This window comes from Xiphias gladius, chromosome 15 (genome assembly GCF_016859285.1).
Source record: "Xiphias gladius isolate SHS-SW01 ecotype Sanya breed wild chromosome 15, ASM1685928v1, whole genome shotgun sequence".
Lineage (NCBI taxonomy): Eukaryota > Metazoa > Chordata > Actinopteri > Istiophoriformes > Xiphiidae > Xiphias > Xiphias gladius.
In genome coordinates, this window is record NC_053414.1 from 14,797,753 (window position 1) to 14,818,342 (window position 20,590).

Sequence of the window (20,590 nt, forward strand, 5' to 3'; positions counted from 1 at the left end):
ACGAAAACCCCGGTCTCTGTTGTGACAGTCGTTCGCATTTGTATACCCACCATTCAACCCGATGACCTCCTGGCAACTCTTCACCCATTCATAAATGTAATGCTTCATTCATTCAAAAAATACTTTGCCTCTGAACATAATCTAGCTAGCGATTATGTCTCCTACAAAACATATTTGCAGTTGCAGTTTAGTTGTATAGAAATGTAATTTCTAGGAGACAGGGTTGCTTAGATTGGGTCTCCTCCTACTTGCTATACAGGATTTTTTTTTTTTAGTTGCTGGTGGTTAATGCACCTCACAAACTGCTAATATTAGTAACATGTGGACTACTGCAAGGTTCAATTTTTCGGTCCTGTGTTTTCCTTTGTAAGTGTTGGAAGTTGGGGATATTCATTGCCGAGACAGTTCCCTCCACAGATGTGAAGAAGCATGGCAACTTATCCTCTGTACTCAGTTCCTTAGATGACATTAAATACTGGATGTCTTGGCTCTATAAATACATTTTCCTGTCCCACTGGCTCATGTGTTAGATGATGGCCACTGCCCCCCTTCTTTCCTGAACCTTATGATAACAGTGACAAAGATAATAATGAGAACATAAAGAAAAAACATTCAAGTAACTGGGAGAGGTAGGAAGACGAAAGGTGTACAACACTACAATAAAAAAGAAGGATTCTTAACAAAATTAGCTTCAACATTCAAGGTAAAAGTACTCATTATGCAGAATCCACCCTTCGAGAATGTTAAATTGTTATGTATGTTTTATATTATATTTATAATATGTTTTGTAATTAAACTCTTAATCTGCATTTAACTAGAGTTGTCAGTGACACCCCTTGACAGAACAGCATGGAAAGCATTACTTTTGTCTCTATAACCATTACAGTTCCTTCCCCTCACAACATCACCAATGAAAGTTACAAATTTACAGTATAAAAACTAGCTTGTTGTTTTTCAAGGGACTGCTAAGGGACCTGCATGTACTTTGGTATTTTAGGGGTCATCAACAAATGATTCATTTATGTCAGACAAACTTGTTACCTGTTATAACTTTACATGGTAGACTCAGCATGCATTGTCTAATGTGTATGGAGTCAACACCTGCATCCAAACTTTCCTATTCCTTAAGTTGTCTTGCCAGGTTTCTTTTAATGCATAACAGAGTCATAAAATTATGTCATAATGTAAATGCAAAATTCAGGGGGAAATCCGTCACTGCTAAAGTGGATAGTCCAAAGTTAATATTCAACTATCCGCTGACGAAATGTTGATGGACCTCAAAGTGTCACTGCTGACCTAACCTGACCCCGTTTCTATCTCTAACACAATGTTATCTGTCAAGATGACACAGAATAATACTGGTTTTCATACAGTTATTACTGGCACTTAAAACTCAGCATTATGTCTCTCTATACAATGGATGAGGTTTTTCACTGGATTTGGAATTTTTGGGCTCAAAGAATCACCAGGGTCCTGTAAATTTTAACTAATAGTATAGATGTGTAATTCATGGAGAACAAAACAGTAAAATAAGAGGGAACTAAGTATCAATATAATAAGTCTCTTGTGTATTAAGTATATTAAGTTTGTCTTATATGATTAAAATATCTTTAAATTTTTACAACATACTAAATAAAATCTAATCATATGCACTACTGAGCGTTATGTTTTAACTATTCACACAAATGCTTCAGAGTTTTTTTAGTGGTAACGTGATGTAAATTATTCACCCATTTCAACTTGGAATAGTCAAATGCCAAAGGTTGCCTTGTTGGGTCTTAGAGTCTAGTTTGCTGTTCGCTGCTCTTGAAAGTAAAGGCATTGGCGTATGAGCAGTTTTTCTTTTTAATCTCAAAGGAAGATATTTTACACAAACGGAGAGGCCACAATGAGGTTTGAAAACATTCTTGCTGATATTAATGGATTTGGAAGATTTCAGATAATGATCATTGTGATCAGCTTCATTGGTCGCTTCACACTGCCCTGCCACTTCATGCTAAACAACTTCATAGCCGCTGTTCCCCCTCACCACTGCGACATCGGCTCTCTGGACGATGGAGGTATTTTTAAGAATCTATCGGCGGAAGAGAGGCTTGTTGTTGGCATTCCAGTCCAGGAGGATGGGACTCCGAGCTCCTGTCACATGTTCACAGAGCCTCAGTATCATCTGCTGCTCAACTACTCCAACATTACTGACCTACCCACAGTGCCGTGCCAGAATGGATGGGTGTACGATAACACCACCTTCAAATCTACTCTGACTTCAGAGGTGGCTTAGACTACTTTTCATGTGTAAATTTCACGAACTAAACAACATGTATTGTGTCCACTGTCAAACATGAGGTTTTATGAAGAAGTCACTTGTCTCTTTTAGAGAACAGAGTGAACTTGACGACTTTCTTTAATTTTTTTGTTTGTACAAGTGGGACCTGGTGTGTGATCGAAAAGGAAGAAACAAAGCAACTGCTACCATCTTCTTCATTGGAGTGATGTTTGGAGCTGTGACCTTTGGAAGTTTAAGTGACAGGTATCACAGCTATTTGTCATTCAGCTTTAAAATTGATTACCTACCATCAGAAGCATTAAATTTGGAGACCTCCTGACTTTCTATAGGTTTGGCCGAAGGATCATGCTGCTTGTGTCCTACACGTCTGGAATGCTGTTTGCTGTTGCAAGTGCTTTTTCTTCTTCCTATTTGATGTTCGCAGCGCTGAGGTTCTTCACTGGGTTTTGCATCACTGGCATCGTCATTGTTTCTTCAGTCCTCGGTAAATATTTCTGTTCTGTATCTAAACATATCACCTCAGAAGCCCAGACTACAAAATGCAGATCTATAGAAAGTTTAAAAAAAGATAGAAGTATTGTCATAATAGTAAAGATTTTTCTCTTACATTTGAGATGTATGTTCTTTGCAGGTGTGGAGTGGGTGGACGTTGAGCACAGGAAAATGGTTGGAGTGGTAGACAGCTTATCATGGACATTTGGGAACACAGCATTTGCTGCCATTGCCTACTTTGTGACTGACTGGCGGTGGCTGATTGTCAGTGTCACATCACCTCTTATCTTGGCCATTGTCACCTGGAGGTATGCCTCTAAAACGGAGATCTTCTAGTCCAACAGACTTAGGCCTTATTTGGAGGGATAGTGATTGGTTAACACTTAAGTGCCATGTACCCAGGTATGGGTTTGACACTCAACCTGGGGAAATGACACTCTTATATTGCAAATTCGCAACAACGTATTAAGGAACTATTTGAACGATCGAGATCTTCCTCAAAGAAAAGCATAGCATAATGGACTTTTGCCTGACAAAGATTTTGGTGCTTGAAAACTTGCCTCACTAAACTTTTGGGAACTTGTTGTGTTCAGTGTGTGGACGACCTCTCTTTTTCCTTTGTTTACTAGTTTTATTTTTGCCTGTACACATTCTTTACAGTGTATGTTTTTAATGTAAACATGCAGCGGTAGTCATTGCCATGTAATATTTAGGACTAAAAAACATCTTTGATTTCACCATTAGGTGGATGCCAGAGTCGGCTAGGTGGCTCATTGCCAATGGAAAGCTGGAGCAAGCTCAGATGTATTTGAAAAAATGTGCCATGATGAACCGAACAGAGGACTTAATTCACACGCTCAAAACAGAGGTTAGCATATTGCATAGCTGACGATTATTAAATCAAGAGAACTAACAAAAATCAACAACATAGTCTTGGGCCTGCAATCTTCCAGATTAGAATTGTTTTTTTGTTGTCTATTACACTATTATAGTTATTAATCCTTTAATTGTTTATCACATGGTTTAAAGAATAATGCTGCTTTGCATTCTTTCAGACACTATCCACTATTGTGACAGAGAAAAGAGACCGGAACTATTCTTACCTCGATCTGATACGAACACCCAAGATGAGGAAACTGGCCCTGTGTACTGGTACCCTGTGGTCTGTATTCCCATTGCCTTTAAGCTCAGTGTTCTTAGGTTGTAAAATATCTTATGTACTGTGTTTGGATCAAAGAGTTAGTTTCACGTTTTAAAAAGATCCAGATGAAAAGTTGTGAATGTGTCTCAAACGCTCTTTAATGACTTTCCACTTTCTCTACCTCTAGGTTTTGTGTGGCAACTACATTTTATGGCATCAGCTTCAACATCACTGGCTTTGGGCTCAGTATCTATCTCACTCAGTTTACCTATGCTTTAATTGAGCTCCCAGCCAAAATAATAGTTTACTACTTACTGGATAAGATCGGCAGGCGACGCATTGAGGTGGGATCTCTGCTTTTGGCTGGCATCTGTCTGGGAGTCAACATTGTGTTACCTAAAGGTAGCCTAGATAATTATTCATTTCCACAGACTTACATCCAAGACTTTGGTAATTTTGTTGTTTTAAATTCAGCTGCAACTTTAAGAAAATGATCTTCCTCTCTCAGATATGTCTGTTGTCAGGACAGTGGTCGCAATCATCGGAAAAGGGTTTTCTTCAGCATCCTTTACAACTCTTGTGCTCTACAGCTCTGAGCTCTATCCCACTGTAGTAAGGTAACTATGCATGCCCTCCTTTTCATCTTTGTCTTAACAACCCGAATCTAACCTGTCACATTTTTAGATTTGTAACATACTGTATATACATGCTATATCGTCATGTTTCTATATCAAGATTTCAGAGATAGCTAGATAGATCTGCTTTCTTTTGCTACCTAAAAGTGAAAAAAATCATTGTCAGGGCAATGTCTATGAATGTTTCTTTTAGGCAGAATGGTATGGGCTACAACTCCTTCATGGCTCGACTTGGTGTAGCTGTGACTCCTCTGATCCTTTTACTGGATGACGTCTGGAAGGCGCTGCCCCAAGTTATCCTGTGCGCCGCGGCTGTACTGGGGGGAATAGTGGCAAGAATGCTGTCAGAGACACGCAACAGGAGCCTGCCAGAGACCATAGAAGATGTCGAACAGCAGTGGTAGTAAACAAAGTCATTGGCATGACTGCATATTCACTCAGTTATTTTTAATAGTCTGTTCTGTGTGAATGTATGTACAGTTTATTCTTGAAGTAGAATATAAAGATTGTTTGGTTGGAAGGATATTTAGGTAGGTAAGGGGGACAAGCAGCTTTTTAAGTAAGATCAAAAATGTTTTTGTTGTTTTTCTCTGAGTGATGTTCCCTTCTCAGATTGTTTCATTTAAATATTTTTTCTTGGAAGGCTTAAACTCTCCAGTATATCAAAAACTCAGAGACAAAAGAAAGGCAGTTTATAATTCTTTTCCATCTTCATAATTTTTTGACCCCTATATTTTATCTTGTAGCCCCCTGGTTGGGAATCGCTGTTCAACACTTTATGTCCCATATTATCATATGGGACATAAAGTGTTGTAGTAGTTGTAAGCAGATTTAAGTTTTTATGAATGTAGTGGTTAACAAAACTAACTAAGTGGAGACTGGTATGTTAACAGATAATGAATAATATAGTGAAATACAGTTGAATGAAACGTGTCTAGGAGAACTTGTAATTGTTAAATACTGTACATTAGAAATGTCCTTAAAACTGCTATTAATGTTATAAACCATTTATTACATTTATATACTATGTATAAATGGTAAACAGGGGTACCTGAAGTCAATTCCATACAAAATGCACATTTTTGATAAAATACTCCTTTAATGAAACGTGCCTCAGACCTGATTTTGTTTCCTGTAGGTTTAAACCAGAAAACACTCCATTTTTAATCCGTACATTGGATGATATTATTAACTGAGCTCCATGCTAGGTAATACAAAAAAGGTGAGTTGAATACTAACAATCCGGCTGCTGAGAATTTTAAAGAACCTGTACATAACGTATTAACAATTTGATGATTTTTTATAACAAGTAATATCATGTACTTTAACAATATAGAGCCCCAAATTAGTATCGACACAAAAGCAAAAAAAATGAAAATAAAACGCCACCAGGGACCACACAACTTTTGTGATAACAGGTTTTACTAATTAATATGTACACAGAAATTAAGTCAAAGCTCCTTTATTAAAGAAACAAAGCAAGCACAAATCTTTTATGACTCAACAATCCTCTAAAGGAAAGTCAACCACATCTAAATGACATGTTTCTGATATTCCTTTTGAAAATCTTTATAGCCAGGTCTAATATTTGCTGCTGATATTTCATCTGACATTACACTTAGTTACAGAATTAACATGGATGGGAAAAAGGAAAAAAAAGAAAACTATAAAAATCAAAATGCCAAATTTCAAACATTAAGATACAATGATACAGAAAGATCTAAAACTATAGTACGCAGTTGATTTTCAGGACACTTCTTGGCTATTGTTCAATACTGGGAATACTCCTTGCTCTCTAGTTTGGCAATGATTCGCTCCAGCTGTCTTTTAGCTTCACATTGTGGGAAGTTACTCATTTCATAGTACTGGGGTGCAATTTTCACCAGCCTGTATCAAAAAAAAGAAGATTAATTCTGTCAGTGAGATCATGTAAAGCCAAAGCTCAGTTACATTAATTTATCTTTATGAACCTGTGTTGCTCAAACTTTCAAATCTCGGCACACATACCACTCTGGCTTGATGTCTGTGCAAGTGCGGATGTAGTTCTTGGTGGTTAGGACAAATTCATTGTAGAGCACCCACTCGGGCTTGTGGTCCAGAACTGTAGATGGGTGCAGTTGGACCACTTGGTTATCTTTCACGGTGAGGTAATGACCTGTGCGCTCCAAATGAGCCACCTGCAGAGTGGAACAACACACACACACACACACACACACACACACACACACGCACGCACGCACACACCTCGACTAGTTAGTAAACAAACATCACTGGTGCAAACTTTAGCAATATTCTTGTAAAGACATATTGGAGTGCCCTCTTTTTAGAATCCATAAGCAGCATGTAAACATTTCAGAAATGGTCTATTTCGCACTATATAGTGGAAGAGACTGTATAAACAGATAAATGAATGACAACATAGTAGAACACAGTTATAATGTAAAATACATCTTCAAAGGAGAGGATACAAATGTTGGCAAATAGTGTTTATTTATAAACTCTTCAAAATGTCATTTTATTTACTTACAGCTATATTATAGTGCGTTGTGAACTACTTTTAAACGTTTATGTACTGCTTTTAGGTGTTGCGTGTATTATTAACATTTCAGCTACTGCTCTTGTGTGTTCACCTGCATGAAGAAACCGGTGCAGAGCGCCCGGCGAATGTTGATGTAGTAATCCCTGCTGGTGAACTCCGTGCTCCGACGGGGCAGGTTGAAGCGGTCCATGATCCTGGACAGCTGCTGCCGCACGTTGTCGGCAGACATCAGTGAACGGTAGTTGACAAAGTTGTCATAGCACCACTGGTTAGACTCGTGGTCTGGAAAAAGTATAAGAAGGAAGTTAATTGTCAGGTCTTCACACTTTCAAAACGGGATTGAGAAGCTTTGATGTTATTTTTACAGCAAACACAAAAGCTGCACTTTTCAATGTTTTTTATATTGATACTGGATGAAATGTGCATTGTGAAAGGGGTCATTTATAATGAGTGAGACAGAATTATCTTCCAAACTTGTTCTACGAAGCGATTTAGTGCGTTTTGGGACAATGCTCTGGTTTTCTGGCCCCGACCTTCACTCTAATCACGGTTTTCTAGCTGCACCTGAAGCTGAGGACATATTTTCCTCATGAGTTGGAGGAGACTAAATTGGATAGAATACTGGAGTCCAAATGAATGTTTATGTTACTGTCTGCTTATTTGGGTTTCTTCTGTTGCACCCAAAGCGGCCAAAAAGGTTAATAAACGCAGCTTTATTGTTATCAGTGCAAGCATTTCAGTGTTGCGACATGGTGGTGAGAAAAAAAAAAACCAAAACACAAACAGAAAATAAGAATATGGATCAGAACTTAGACTGGAGCTCACTTTGTTTGAAGGCGTGGTAGACATTGAGCAGCGTCAAGTGGTCTCCGTCGATGTGAGCAAACCTCATCTTGGACTCGTCTGCTGCCTTCTTAGCCTCCGTGGGGCGGACAAAACACTGTGGGACTAAACAAGGTTGGTATGGGCCCCAACAAAGCCGCCCATAGGGATGAGTCAAACATTCACAGAAAAATGGAGCAAAGCCTATGATGCTAGGGCACTCGACACTGCGTTGGGACAGGGCAGGACCACAAGCTCTATCAAAGGGGGCTGCAGTCTTTTCTCATGGTCATTCCCAACTGTATTGGCTATTAGCTCGTAGAGAGGGGGTCATTTAACCACATCTGTAAAACAAGAGTTTTCACACAACTACAAAGTGTTAGGGACACCAGCAATGTTTAACTTTTCAACGTTCAGATATTTAACTTTTTGGTATTGAGACACAATGAGGTTAGGCCTTTAAGTGAGCAGATAACTAAAATACTTCCAGGCTACACATGATAACTATATAAAATGATGAGAGTTAAAAATCCTTATATATATTTCAACGAAAAGAAAATTCAGTTAAATGCGACGAAAATTTAAGTGGTGCCTGCCCTATCCACTTGCTTTGGTGATGAAACACTTGTGACAAACCTCACTCTCTATTCAATAAACATACTGTACATAAGTTAAAACCTAAAATTAAAAGTCAAAAACAAACTGACTGTCAGTTGAAACAGTTAAAGGCATTCCAACCAAAACTAAATTTGTGGATTAAAAAAAGGATTTTGACAATGACATACAATATATTCCCAATACATTTTTTTTTTTTTTTTTTTTTTTTAGGAACAATGAAAATGTCTGTTTAAAACTTGCGCTTCCTGTTACATAACTCAAATATTTGTAAATCAGAACTAAATATGTTGCACAACTCTTCAACAAACTACAGGCTCAGATACCACATGATGCAAAGCAAGGTAGTCAAAAATGTTTGGGGAGTAAAACAGTATTTCAAAGGTTTTTGCACATTGCTAAATTTGGTTAAACTTCAACTGAGGCCCATACTGGTCTGAACCTTTATATTGTGTGCATCCTCAAAGAAAAAAAAAAAAAAAAAAAAACAACAACAACAACAAAAAACCCCCCAAATATTTGCCACTTTCTCACATCTAGATGCTACTACAATTCAGAGGGTAACTCGATATAACAATCTGCACTTGTTTGTTGCCAAATGGCTTAAATAAATTAAAGAAACATTTTCATATGCCATTGGGCCAATACTTTGTTGCTACATACTTGCTCGAGATGACATCATCAATTTTCTTAGATGCTAGATGCATCTGTTTCTCTATTTTAACACCATTACATATCTATACATTCAAAAGGTGTTGACTGAAGTGCTTGAGATGCCACATCAAGACTTTCATGGGAATTAAAATATAAATAAATCTTAAATAATACGAAATTAATTATACAGTTGCTTAATAGTCCTGCCTTTATTCGTCTGTGTTCCAAAATGCTGCACACAAACTAAATTCTAGGTGGGACACTTCATTTCAACACCGCTAGTGAATTGAAGTGTTTTTTAACCCCAAGAGACTGGGCCTACAGAGGGCAAGGAAGACGTCAGCCCAGTCCTGGGCATTACCTGACAGCATGGCAGTAATGGAAAGGATCTCGTTAGAGCAGTTAAACTCGCAGCTGGCAATGACCATCTTAGCCAGCTGGGGGTCCAGGGGAAACTCCGCCATCATGGAGCCCAGTTCCGTCAGGTCACCGTCGTCGTTGAGAGCTGCGAGGTAATTCAGCAGTTCAAGGGCCCTCATCAGTGTTTCAGGAGCTGTGGTGGGAGAGAGGGAGGGAACACAGAAAGGTCAAGACAGTCTTGCCTAACTAGAGACCTTTGGATGTTTTAGTATTCTTTAATCCAGACTGACTCACCTGGTGGATCCATGAAGTCAAAGTGCACCAGGTCGTCAATACCGAGCTTTTTCAGTTGCAGCACGACTGATCCCAAGTTGGATCGAAGGATCTCAGGGTATGTGTTATCCTGGAGAGGGATTATTACAGCGTTAAATGTATCTGTTAACATAATTCTGAAAAGATCAACTACAAGGAGCCACTGAAAAATGAATCAACACAAGTATGTTTGAGCATTTATGTGCCTCCTGTTCATGTAACTGTGGTCACTTGCCTGCATCTCTGTTTTGTAGGCCTTCTCTGTGTAGAGGCGGAAACATTTTCCTGGACGTGTTCTGCCGGCTCGTCCCGCCCTCTGCTGGGCAGAAGCTTTACTGATTGCCGTGACGAGCAAAGACTCAACTCTAATACGTGGATTGTACACCTGAACAGACATTTGAAAAAATGTTTAAGTAAAATAGCCAACCTGAGATTACCGTGTTTTTACACTGTAACCGAAGGAAAAAGGGATCAATTGAGATAGCAGAACTTATAAATATATATTAATAAGTTTTACAGAATTAACCAAAATCAAATTTAAGATTTTATATGGGACAAAACATGTAAAATTAAATCATAATCAGCAGAGCAAACTACACAAAAAAATCCAGTGAGGCGAGTCACTCTTTGCCCACCTTTTGTTTGGCGAATCCAGGATCAATGACAAACACCACACCGTCAATTGTCAGAGAAGTCTCAGCAATGTTTGTTGACACCACGACCTAAAAAGAAGGAGCAGCAACAGTCTGTCAGACATCTACTATCAGAATCTGATAAGTCGGTGCAAAAGGAAGCAACATGTGAAGTCATTCAAGAAGAGAAAAATGCATCATTTGATTTGGTTTAAAAAACCATTTTGTAATTGAGATTAAATCTATATTATCTGTTATTTAAAATTCACCTTTCTTCCTATTGCACCATTGGGCTTCCTCGGAGGAGGCGGTTCAAAGATCCTTTGCTGCTGCTGTGGTGGCAACGTGGAATACAGTGGAATGATTTTGATGTCTCCAACTTCAGGTCCAAGGTCATCTACCTCACGCTTGATCCGCTTGCAGGCCTCATCAATTTCCTGAAATAAAAGTTAGATTTAATGTTGCTGTTCAAGAAACAGACATGTCAATAATAAGGGTTCCCACTGGACCAGTAGTGGCAGCACCATAAGTCTTACCTCTTGACCAGTGAGGAAGAGAAGGCAGTCTCCTTCATCTTCCTCACACATATGAATCTGGATGACAGTGCGGATTGCTGCCTCAAGGTAGTCTCGCTCTGGCTCAGGGGTGTAGAAGATCTCCACAGGGTGTGTACGCCCAGGAATAGTCAACAGGGGACAGTTGTCGAAGTACACCTGGAACTTCCCAGCATCTAGTGTGGCACTCATGACGATCACCTGTCCATGAAGAAAACATAGCTCATGTTTCTTTTTCTTGTCATATTTGTTTAAAAACGACCAAACCAGTGGGTTTTCAAGTTTTAGCCCCTAACATTAAAAAAAAAAAAAAAAATCACATACTTTACAGTTTTGTTGACCATTTTCAAATATATAGTTATAGATTTTTTTCTTTTCATTTCTATATAGTATGAACATCTATTTGCAAACTCTTGGAATCCGACTGAGTTGTGTAATTTATCACAGGGAACAGTAAGTCTGCCTCATTTTTTGTACATGTTCCTTCGTCACTGGGTGGCAATACAGTTTCACTGCAGATTGATTTAGAAGGAGCAGGCTGCAATACCTCACAATCATGTTTCTTTAACAAAACTTAATGCAGACCTGAATTTCAGTGTGATGGATTACACAACTCAAGCAAGTTTCAACAGTGGAACCTGGAAACAATGGGAAAAATATATTGAATTTTCCACAACACGTCAGCATGGTTTGCTTTAAAGTATATTCGATTTGTTGTAAATGGCCCAACACATGCAAAATCTCTGACACGGTCCTTTTGAGCATCAGTAACTTTGTATATTGGTAGATTTTTTTTTAAAATCACATTTGTTTGATCGAGAGGAAAAAATGCTGTAGTTTGTTAAATTAATGGGCACAGAAACTATTATTTTGAACGAGGCTTAGATAAGAAATAGGTGCAAACTACTGCCCTGTTTTGTCATTCAGTGAGACCGAGTAAATTGTTTTTGAAAATCTAACACAAAATGAGCTGGGTGTGTTAAGAGTAATGTGAAAAAAATCAGAAGGATAGGCTTATTTCTCCAGGCTGTGCTATAGAGCATGTATTTCCTATTTTATCAAGGGGCAAGAGAATCATTTATAATTTTTTATTCAAAAATGAACAGATACAAATACAAACAAATACCTTCAGATCTGGTCTTTGACGCACAACCTCCTTGAGCACTCCCATTAGGATGTCTGTGGCCAGAGTTCGCTCGTGGGCCTCGTCCAGAATGATCACACCATATCGCTCCAGCAGCGGGTCATTCATAGCCTCTCTTAGTAACATACCGTCTGTCATGTACCTGAAGAAACAACAGACATGATTTAGTAGATTAAGACATTCTGGATTAAAACAAACAAGACTCACTACTCTGTGCCTATGAAAAGCAGTTACTGTGCATTAGCAAACCCTAAATCGCTTACTTTAGTATAGTCTTGGCAGAGCTACAGTCCTCAAATCGGATGGAGTAACCGACTTCCTGTCCGAGCATGACGTCCATTTCATCTGCCACCCTTTGAGCCACACTCATGGCTGCCACTCTCCTGGGCTGAGTACAGGCCACCGCTCGCTTAGGACCAGGCAAGCCTCTTACCATGTCCACGCACCACTGTGGGATCTGGAGATTGAAGGAAAGTTTACAAGGCTTTTAGCTTGCACTGCACAAACTTTTAGTGTCCAGCACATAAGACACAGGCTAATTTATGGCATTTCAGACCTGTGTCGTCTTCCCAGAGCCAGTCTCTCCAACAAGGACAAAGCTCTGATGACGTGTGATGATATCGCTGAAGCTTTCCTTGTACTCCCACACTGGAAGCTGTAACCTCTTCTTCAGGATCTCGTAGTAACGTGGTGTGTGCGGTAGGTTGGTGAACGGATTGATCTGCTGGTGCACGACCATCTGCTTGAGGGATTGTAAGCCTGCCACGGCTGCCGTGCTGTTAGATGGCGCACTAGAAGGCTTGGGGTCTCTGTCCCGGTCTCTGTCCCTGTCCCGATCCCTATCTCGGTCCCTGTCCCTGGAGCGGTCCTCGCGGTCTCTGTCGCGGTCCCGGTCTCTCCTGTCAACATCAGGGCAGTAAATTGTTATGAACATTTCCCTTGTTAAGAAACCATTATAAAGCTGTTTGGTGATTTTCTGCCTATACTACTGTCAAATTTGCAAAGGGTAAGTATCAGTAGAGCTTATGCTGCATTCACTTTACGTGGGATAAATAGCAGCGATGCAACAGATTCCCATGTGAACGCCTTGCAAGCGATAACCTCCGTTGCCACAACTCCAATATCACATGATGCAGCATTAACTTGTTTTATTTAGATTACAGCCCGACAAACTGGATTTTAAAATTTGATAACAATAGACCGAGCAATTGTTCATTTTAATAAATATCCCTTAAAAACCGCTTTTTCAATGATTATACAAACTGATATATCTGTGATAAGCTAATATTAGCCAATAGACTGGCCTGGGTGGTCTTAATGGTTGGGCTGTAATGTACACTTGGCTGCCAGTTTTTGACGTACATCCAGCTAAAACAAATGCAGTCTAATACAACAGAGCGTGCAATAAATATTACTAAACGGCTGCATTCATGTAGCGCTTTATACTTTGCCTCTCATTCACACACTCATTCAGTGATGGCAGCGAGCCACCAAGCAAAGTTCTGGCCCCACCGTTAGGAGCAATTTGGGGTTCAGTGTCTGGACACATGTGGACAAGAAGAGCTGGCGATCAATCCGCCAACCCTATGATTAGTAGATGACCCAGGAGCCAAGGCTCCTGAGCCTTTTCTGTTTTTGGCTGGGACATTTTTCAAGAAGTGTTGGTTTAACTTAATGTTCCCTAATTGATTAGCCTACCCTCATTGATGGATTGGACAAAATATTAAAAACACATGTCAGTATAACGCAACAATATTCAACGGCACCACAACCTTTAAAATGAGATAAAATTAAATAAACACCTCTAAACTTCTAAATCTAAAAGATTCAAATAAAACTTCACATTATAACCTTTTTGAAGGAAGGATTGGTCAATAAATCGATTAGGCAACCGACAGAAAATTAATCTGCAACTATTTTGATAAACGATTAATTGTTTTGAGTAATTTTTCAGGCGAAAAAGTGCTTTTTTCAGATTTTATATCCTCATATCACCGTAAACTGAATATGTTTGGGTTTTATACCATTAATTGAATAAAATAAGAGATTTGAAGACATCGCCTTTGATCCTAGTAAAATGTGATAGCATTTTTTTCTGACATTTTAAAAACCACACAACTAATTGACTAGAGGACAGGTTCACATTTTGCCATTTTGCTGTCCGACAGCAACAGTCAGGTGTCCTTCAGAACATTGAAACAGGTTCTGATAGCTGGAATCATTCCTCCTAATCCTACCGGTCATTACAAAATCCCTTCCTAATGCAAGTGATGGGGGACAAAATCCGCTATCCCTCCTTGTTTAGTGCAATGGGTATTCAACAGTTCAGCTGAATCTAATATGAGGCTTCAGCTGTCTGAAAGAGCCAGTTCAACTGCGTATCAAATTTATTATTCATTTTCAAATTTACAGCTTGTAATACAAAACCCCTTCTATTGGTTACTCTTCTTCCACTGGGGCTCAACAGGGAAAAACAACGAGGGACTTTTATACTCAAAGGCAGCAGGTTTGGAGGACAGCCATTTGATTTGATCAACTCTTTACTTGATCAACTTTATTTATTAATTTGATAATTTCTCAATACAGCTTTTTTTGGGTCCCCTATCCCCTACATTCAAAGTGTTTATGAAGGGGTTGTTTATAATGACTGGTTTGGACAGGTGGAATGATTACAGTAACTCAAACCTGTTTCAATGTTAATATTTTTTAAGATATGTTCACAGCTTTCCCAGTCTATCATTTAATGGAGAAAAACTGTTGGCAGATTAATCGATTATAAAAAAAAAAAAAGTGTTCGTTGTTCTGTTTGAGTGCCGTTAGCTAACATGCTAGTGCACTGGTTCTGTTACCAGACCTTAATTTGATCGTTTATAAGTGTACCTAGATTGCCGTTTTATAAACTAAATAATAGTTTACTTCTTTGTAGCTAATGTTAGTCGGCTTAATTCAATTCACGGGGGCTAGCTGAGGTTTTTAGCACCGCGCTAAATCAAGGTTAGCCCCACACACACGTGTTTCAGCGGTGAAGGTAACGCTGATGCTTTGTTTGTTAGCTTGTTGCATTAAATTAACACTAAATAAAACAGATTTAATACCGCGTACCGGAGGAACACCGAGATGCCGTTGAGAGGCAGCAGCTAAGATCAGAGCTACAACATTAACAGCTAATGTGGTACTGTCTCGTTTCCTATTTTACATCCATGGTTAGCCAAGTTAACTAGCATCCGCTAACAGTCGGTTAACACCGGAGTGTTACACAGCCATTTAACTGTGGAGCTTCACCTACCCTTCAGACCTCTTCTTACTGGAGGAGTAGTCATCACCCAAATCAAGGCGATGTCTTTTGGACATCTTTGAGGTGGAATAATGTGGGTTATCTTTAATCAATTAACGCGAACCCAATTCTGCCGGGCGATATGCAACTAACTTGGTTTCCTGATTCCTGTGCTGGAGTGTTTTTCCTCTTTGCACATTAGATGTTACAGACTTCATTTACTGCCACCTGCCGGTCTGGAGGGTCCACCTCCGAAGGCTCCGGGTGTTTTGGGTTACCAAACGGGCAAAGCGGGCAACCGTCCAGGGGCCCTAGACTGCGAAAAGGCCTGGATTTGCTCCCTATCTTTTGGGTTTACATCATTTGATTAACTGCAAATCTGTAAGAAGTTTGCACCACTTGAAGTACAATATCAGCTATGACGGCTCCCAGCCCCAGTCTTGTAGAGGGACTCAAAATCTGGTTTTAAGACCTTAACTGCTTCAATTTATATTTTGCTCATTTGTTGTGAAGTTGGATTCCATCAAACTGCTCCCACTCTTTTTCTGTGTCAAGCCATAACACAGAGAAAAAACCTCAGTCAAGGTAGTATTGTCCCATCGCAGAAGTACTGTAAGGCTGCAACCAATGTATCTTTTCATTATCAATACATCTGGCAGGTATTTTCTTTAACAATCAATTGATTGTCGTTGATTGTCAGTGAGAAAAAGGCTCAGCATTATTCCCTAAACCCAAGTCAACGTATTCAAATTGTTTTTATTTCTCAGACCAACAGTCAAAAACCCCAAAATGTTGAGGTTACTGTCATAGAAAAACTTGGAAAATATCAAATATTCACATTTGCGAGACGGGTAGCAGGGAATTTTTGTCCTTTTTTTGCTTAAAAAATAAGATAAACAAGTAATCAGTCATCGAAATTGTTGCCAATTACTTTTCTGTAGAATTATCTAATTGATTAATTAAATAATATATACAATGCATTGTTATAGTAGTTCTACTTAGGCCTGTTACAGTATTTAGAAGGGTCCTTATTCACTAATGCATCAGTAGTAATAATCCAGTAATGTATGCATAATGAGTGGTTTGTTGAAAACATACCTTCATTTCAATGACATTAACATTTTTAGAATATTCCTTGGCATTGTCGACTTGCTACTTTACTACTTTGTTCCACCTCTGGGATGTAAAAGGAGCCATCTAGTGTCACTAGTTTATACTTAAACAACTTTTTCAGTCTTTCCACTTTTCTTTCGATAACAAGGAAGGCAACGAGCTATCTGACAGATTTACAGCTGATATATATATATATATATATATATATATATATATATATATATATATATATATATATATTAGCTAGTTCAATTCAGAGCTCTCTACAAGAACAACACGAGCGGAAGAAAACACGGTTCAGACGCGACGCACTTATACGGAGAAAAACAAAAAAAAACAAAAAAACGACAAGTAAACAGCAGCCTGCACGAGTCTTGAATCGTGGAAAAAAAACGGACACCCCCCGGTGCCCTGTGGAGACCTGCCCCACCCTCGGCAAGCAACGCCCACTGAAACGCCTGTGTGAGGCTTTTATGAAACACACACTGCATCTGGACTCGTCAGACGATAAACGCTGGACGGCCCATCCAGAGCGAAAACTGTACACTTCCAGTTTTTCCAGGGTTTTCTGTTTTTTTTTTTTTTTTGTGACCATGCGCCTACACGGGTGAGTAGACCTTTCTCGTGTGACGGTATCTGAAGTCTCCGTGTAAGTTCACTTCATTTGCAGTGTAAAATACTGCGACATCATGTTTCATAAGAGCAGCCCGGACGCTTCTCTTTCTCGCCGTATTGTTTTTCAGGGCTCAACATGCGCTGTGGTCAGCTTTATACTTCAACTCTGAGGGAAATTTTGTACTTTTTTTTTTTTGACTGAACTACTTTTGGAGTTGTGGACATAAACAAAGTGCATGCACTAAAGTACACTTTAGGTGTTTACAGGTACTTTACCTGAATAATTCTTGTTTCTACTCATTTTAAAGGGAAATGCTGCACTTTCTTCTCCATTAGATATTTTTGATAACTTAAGTTTTTGCAGGTGAGTTTCACATACAAAACAACCGATGAGCTTATGAAATGTGACAATCTTAATAGATTAAACCATCCATCTCTGTATAGAGTATTTAAATGAGCTCCAACCCCAACGTCATCACAACGCTCTGTATCATATAGCATCTTGAGAGGAGTTATTCTAAAAAATGATACTTGGTACTCGAGTACATTTTTCTGACAATACATCCGTATTGAGTACTGCAGGACCTGTAACTTAATATTTTTATAGTGCGTTGTTGCTACTTTCACTCAAGCAAAGGCTCTAAATACTGCTTTCACTGTTGTGCATTTACTTGATGGATTTTTTTTCATGCAAAACATATGACAAGCTTATGACGCATTGTCCTAATAATTCCAATATCTTTCAGGTCAGTGAGTCTATTGGAAACTGTCCTGTTGGTTCTACTGGCAGGCCGTCAACAATGTGTCTCAGCTGACAGTGACAGTTTGGTTTCACCAGAGGTCTTGCAGCACAATGGCACGATGTATGCAGCCTGCAAAATGAAACCCAGCACCTCACTACCTAAGGGTCTGCCCAAAGTGTACGGTCACGTGCTGTTTAAACAGTATCATCCTCATGGAGATCTCGAAGTCCTTCTCCGGTTGAATGGCCTCCCGGGAGAGGACGATCAAGTGCCTAGAGCGGTGCACATCCATCAGTATGGAGACCTGAGCCAGGGGTGTGACTCCACTGGCGGCCACTACAATCCACTCAATGTACATCATCCCAATCACCCGGGAGACTTTGGGAACTTTGTGTCCCAGCAAGGAAAAATCTATGCACTGATAGAATCTGAGGCAACACTGTTCAAAGGGCTGTCTGTGATTGGAAGAGCAGTGGTGATCCATGAAAAGAGAGATGACTTAGGGCGTGGCGGAGATGCTGGGAGCCTGCTGCACGGAAATGCAGGCCGGAGGCTTGCCTGCTGTGTTATTGGGATTTCTTCTCCCAGTCTCTGGAATAGGCACTTTAACAAGCAGCCGAGGAGAAATTAATCCTAGTGTGGTGGTATATACTGTACAACAACTTACAGATTTTGCCTTTGTAGTCAGTCATTCCTTGCATCCATTGTATTCTGTGTCTGATACCAAGAAAAATAAGGGACTCAGTCACATCCCCAACCTCCAAACGTACAACAGTAGCTTATGAAATGTAGTGGAAACCTGCCTTAAGAACTGGTCTGGAACAACTTCAACTATTTTATTTTAATAAACAAATAAAAATATTCAAATTTTTTTAGCCAAACTATCGGTATGGTCGGTTGGTCGGTCCACCACTTTGGATGGACTGCAGTGAAATTTGGTATTAAATTTGGATTCATGGTTCCTAGAGGATGTATCCTTGATTTCTGTGATCCCCTGCTTTTTCTTCTAGTGAAACCATTAAGTTAGACGCTTTACGTAAAACCTCACTTAAGAAGACATTCTGCATTACATAATATATTCAACTTTACTGTCAGGGCAATTTGTCTAAGTATATCAAATCCTGATGGTCATCGTCTATCTCATTTTGGATTGCATACTTAAAACACTATACTTCTAAAACCGGTAATTGAAAATACTTTATTTTTCAGAAATAAATACATTTTTGTACACATTCAACACTTACAGAATACACATATGGCTCTATGTAATTTCTATCTGCGGGGTTATTTTTTCTCTTTTAACCACAAAAAACACGGTCAATACATCAGTGCTGGTAACGTAGATGTGGCTTCAGTGTGTTACAGACTAATACATTCTGTAAATATATTCTTAATTAAGATCTGTTTGTTCAGTCTCAACTGAAAAACTGGCACATCATCAAATATCTTTTTTGAAAAAACATCTGTCGAGGAATAAACGCATGGATTAAAAAAGAAAATGTAGTTATCTTTAATTAATAGTATACTGGCATGCAGCATTTTATAAAGCTTTTATAAACCTGTGGTTTCATACTTAAAAATAAAAACTTGTGTAAAGATGTTACGCTTTAAACAAACTGACTATACCTTCTAGACAGAATCTGCTAGCAAAAGGACTGAAGGAAATAATCTCCCACAATATAAATCTAATAATAGGAAATGAAAGGGTTTGGAAATAGTCTGTACTATGTTTGAAGAGAGAAAATAAAACTGCTTGGCTTAAATATTATTCACAACAGTTGGGTGTCTATTTGTTGATATAGTGATTGATAACTTATGGTAGGTCTATGTAACATCAAGGAGGAAGCATGAACCGAGGTAGAATGATAAAGGAAAATTCACATTTCATTTCTAGGCAACACCACCTCTTTCTTTCGATGGTCAACTGACTGCAGCATTTGGCAATGTTGCTCTTTTAATTGTTAAGAGAATTTCCATGTGAAATATAATGCAAATTCCATTCTCCTTCACTGTGGAGTTTAAATTCAGCCTCTGTGTCAGAGCAAGTACTCCCACAACGAAAGTAAACAATCTAAGACTGAAATTTTATGAGCGAATGCAGAAAAATCAAAATCCTAACACCTACTGTTAGGTGCATAAGTATTTGGACACTGACTCAATCTACATAATTTTGCCTCTTTACACCACCACAATTGATTTGAAACAAAGCCCTCAAGATGTGACTGAAGGGTAGACGTTCAGCTTTCTTAAACAGAAGGAATGCACTGGCGAGCTCAACGACACCAGAAGGCCTGGAAGACCACAGAAGACAACTAAAGTGGATGATTGCAGAGTTCTTGGTGAAGAAAAAACCCCTTCGAAACATCTAGCCAGTTCAAGAACACTGGAAGAGTTAGGCATATCACTGTCAAAGTTTACAATCAAGAGACGCCTTCATGATGTAAATACAGAAGGTTTACCCCAAGGTGCCAACCAATGGTAATACTCAAGAACAGAAACGCCAGATTAGACTTAGCCAGAAAACATCTAAAAAAAAAAAGACTGCCCAGTTCTGGAACAAGATTCTTTGGACAAATTAAACAAAGATTAATTTGTACGAAAATGATGGGAAGAGAAAAGTATGGAGATGGGAGGGAGCAGCTCATCATATAAAGCAGACCA

The 20,590-nt window shown here is 39.1% G+C and overlaps 3 protein-coding genes across 3 annotated transcripts; 2 read left to right on the plus strand and 1 right to left on the minus strand.

Annotated features, from left to right (window-relative positions):
* The first annotated feature begins 1,888 nt into the window (after positions 1-1,888).
* LOC120799923 (solute carrier family 22 member 7-like) lies at positions 1,889-4,956 on the plus strand. Its single transcript, XM_040145454.1, has 9 exons — positions 1,889-2,269; positions 2,424-2,542; positions 2,614-2,768; positions 2,916-3,084; positions 3,521-3,644; positions 3,832-3,938; positions 4,105-4,319; positions 4,426-4,534; positions 4,746-4,956. Exons 1-9 carry the CDS (start codon positions 1,889-1,891, stop codon positions 4,954-4,956), a joined length of 1,590 nt encoding a protein of 529 aa, XP_040001388.1.
* Positions 4,957-5,998: 1,042 nt separating this feature from the next.
* LOC120799922 (pre-mRNA-splicing factor ATP-dependent RNA helicase DHX15) lies at positions 5,999-15,663 on the minus strand. The gene is made up of 14 exons (XM_040145453.1): positions 15,471-15,663; positions 12,741-13,083; positions 12,448-12,641; positions 12,167-12,326; positions 11,023-11,241; positions 10,756-10,923; positions 10,490-10,576; positions 10,090-10,239; positions 9,837-9,945; positions 9,544-9,735; positions 7,917-8,039; positions 7,183-7,373; positions 6,560-6,729; positions 5,999-6,439 (listed from the first exon to the last, which is right to left on the minus strand). Exons 1-14 carry the CDS (start codon positions 15,533-15,535, stop codon positions 6,322-6,324), a joined length of 2,289 nt encoding a protein of 762 aa, XP_040001387.1. The 5' UTR covers positions 15,536-15,663; the 3' UTR covers positions 5,999-6,321.
* Positions 15,664-17,067: 1,404 nt separating this feature from the next.
* LOC120799924 (extracellular superoxide dismutase [Cu-Zn]-like) lies at positions 17,068-19,848 on the plus strand. The gene is made up of 2 exons (XM_040145455.1): positions 17,068-17,178; positions 17,933-19,848. Exons 1-2 carry the CDS (start codon positions 17,165-17,167, stop codon positions 18,558-18,560), a joined length of 642 nt encoding a protein of 213 aa, XP_040001389.1. The 5' UTR covers positions 17,068-17,164; the 3' UTR covers positions 18,561-19,848.
* Positions 19,849-20,590: the final 742 nt, after the last annotated feature.

What these genes read in the sequence shown, in the direction of transcription:
- LOC120799923 (XM_040145454.1), top strand. Translation starts at nt 1,889, where the DNA reads ATGAGGTTTGAAAACATTCTTGCTGATATTAATGGATTTGGAAGATTT. An exon ending in GACAGGTATCACAGCTATTT is followed by an intron (nt 2,543 to 2,613) that starts GTCATTCAGCTT and finishes GACTTTCTATAG; the next exon opens with GTTTGGCCGAAGGATCATGC. An exon ending in CTCTATCCCACTGTAGTAAG is followed by an intron (nt 4,535 to 4,745) that starts GTAACTATGCAT and finishes TGTTTCTTTTAG; the next exon opens with GCAGAATGGTATGGGCTACA.
- LOC120799922 (XM_040145453.1), bottom strand. Translation starts at nt 15,535, where the DNA reads ATGTCCAAAAGACATCGCCTTGATTTGGGTGATGACTACTCCTCCAGT. An exon ending in ATGGTGCAATAGGAAGAAAG is followed by an intron (nt 10,577 to 10,755) that starts GTGAATTTTAAA and finishes CCTTCTTTTTAG; the next exon opens with GTCGTGGTGTCAACAAACAT. An exon ending in ACAGACATCAAGCCAGAGTG is followed by an intron (nt 6,440 to 6,559) that starts GTATGTGTGCCG and finishes TTTTTGATACAG; the next exon opens with GCTGGTGAAAATTGCACCCC.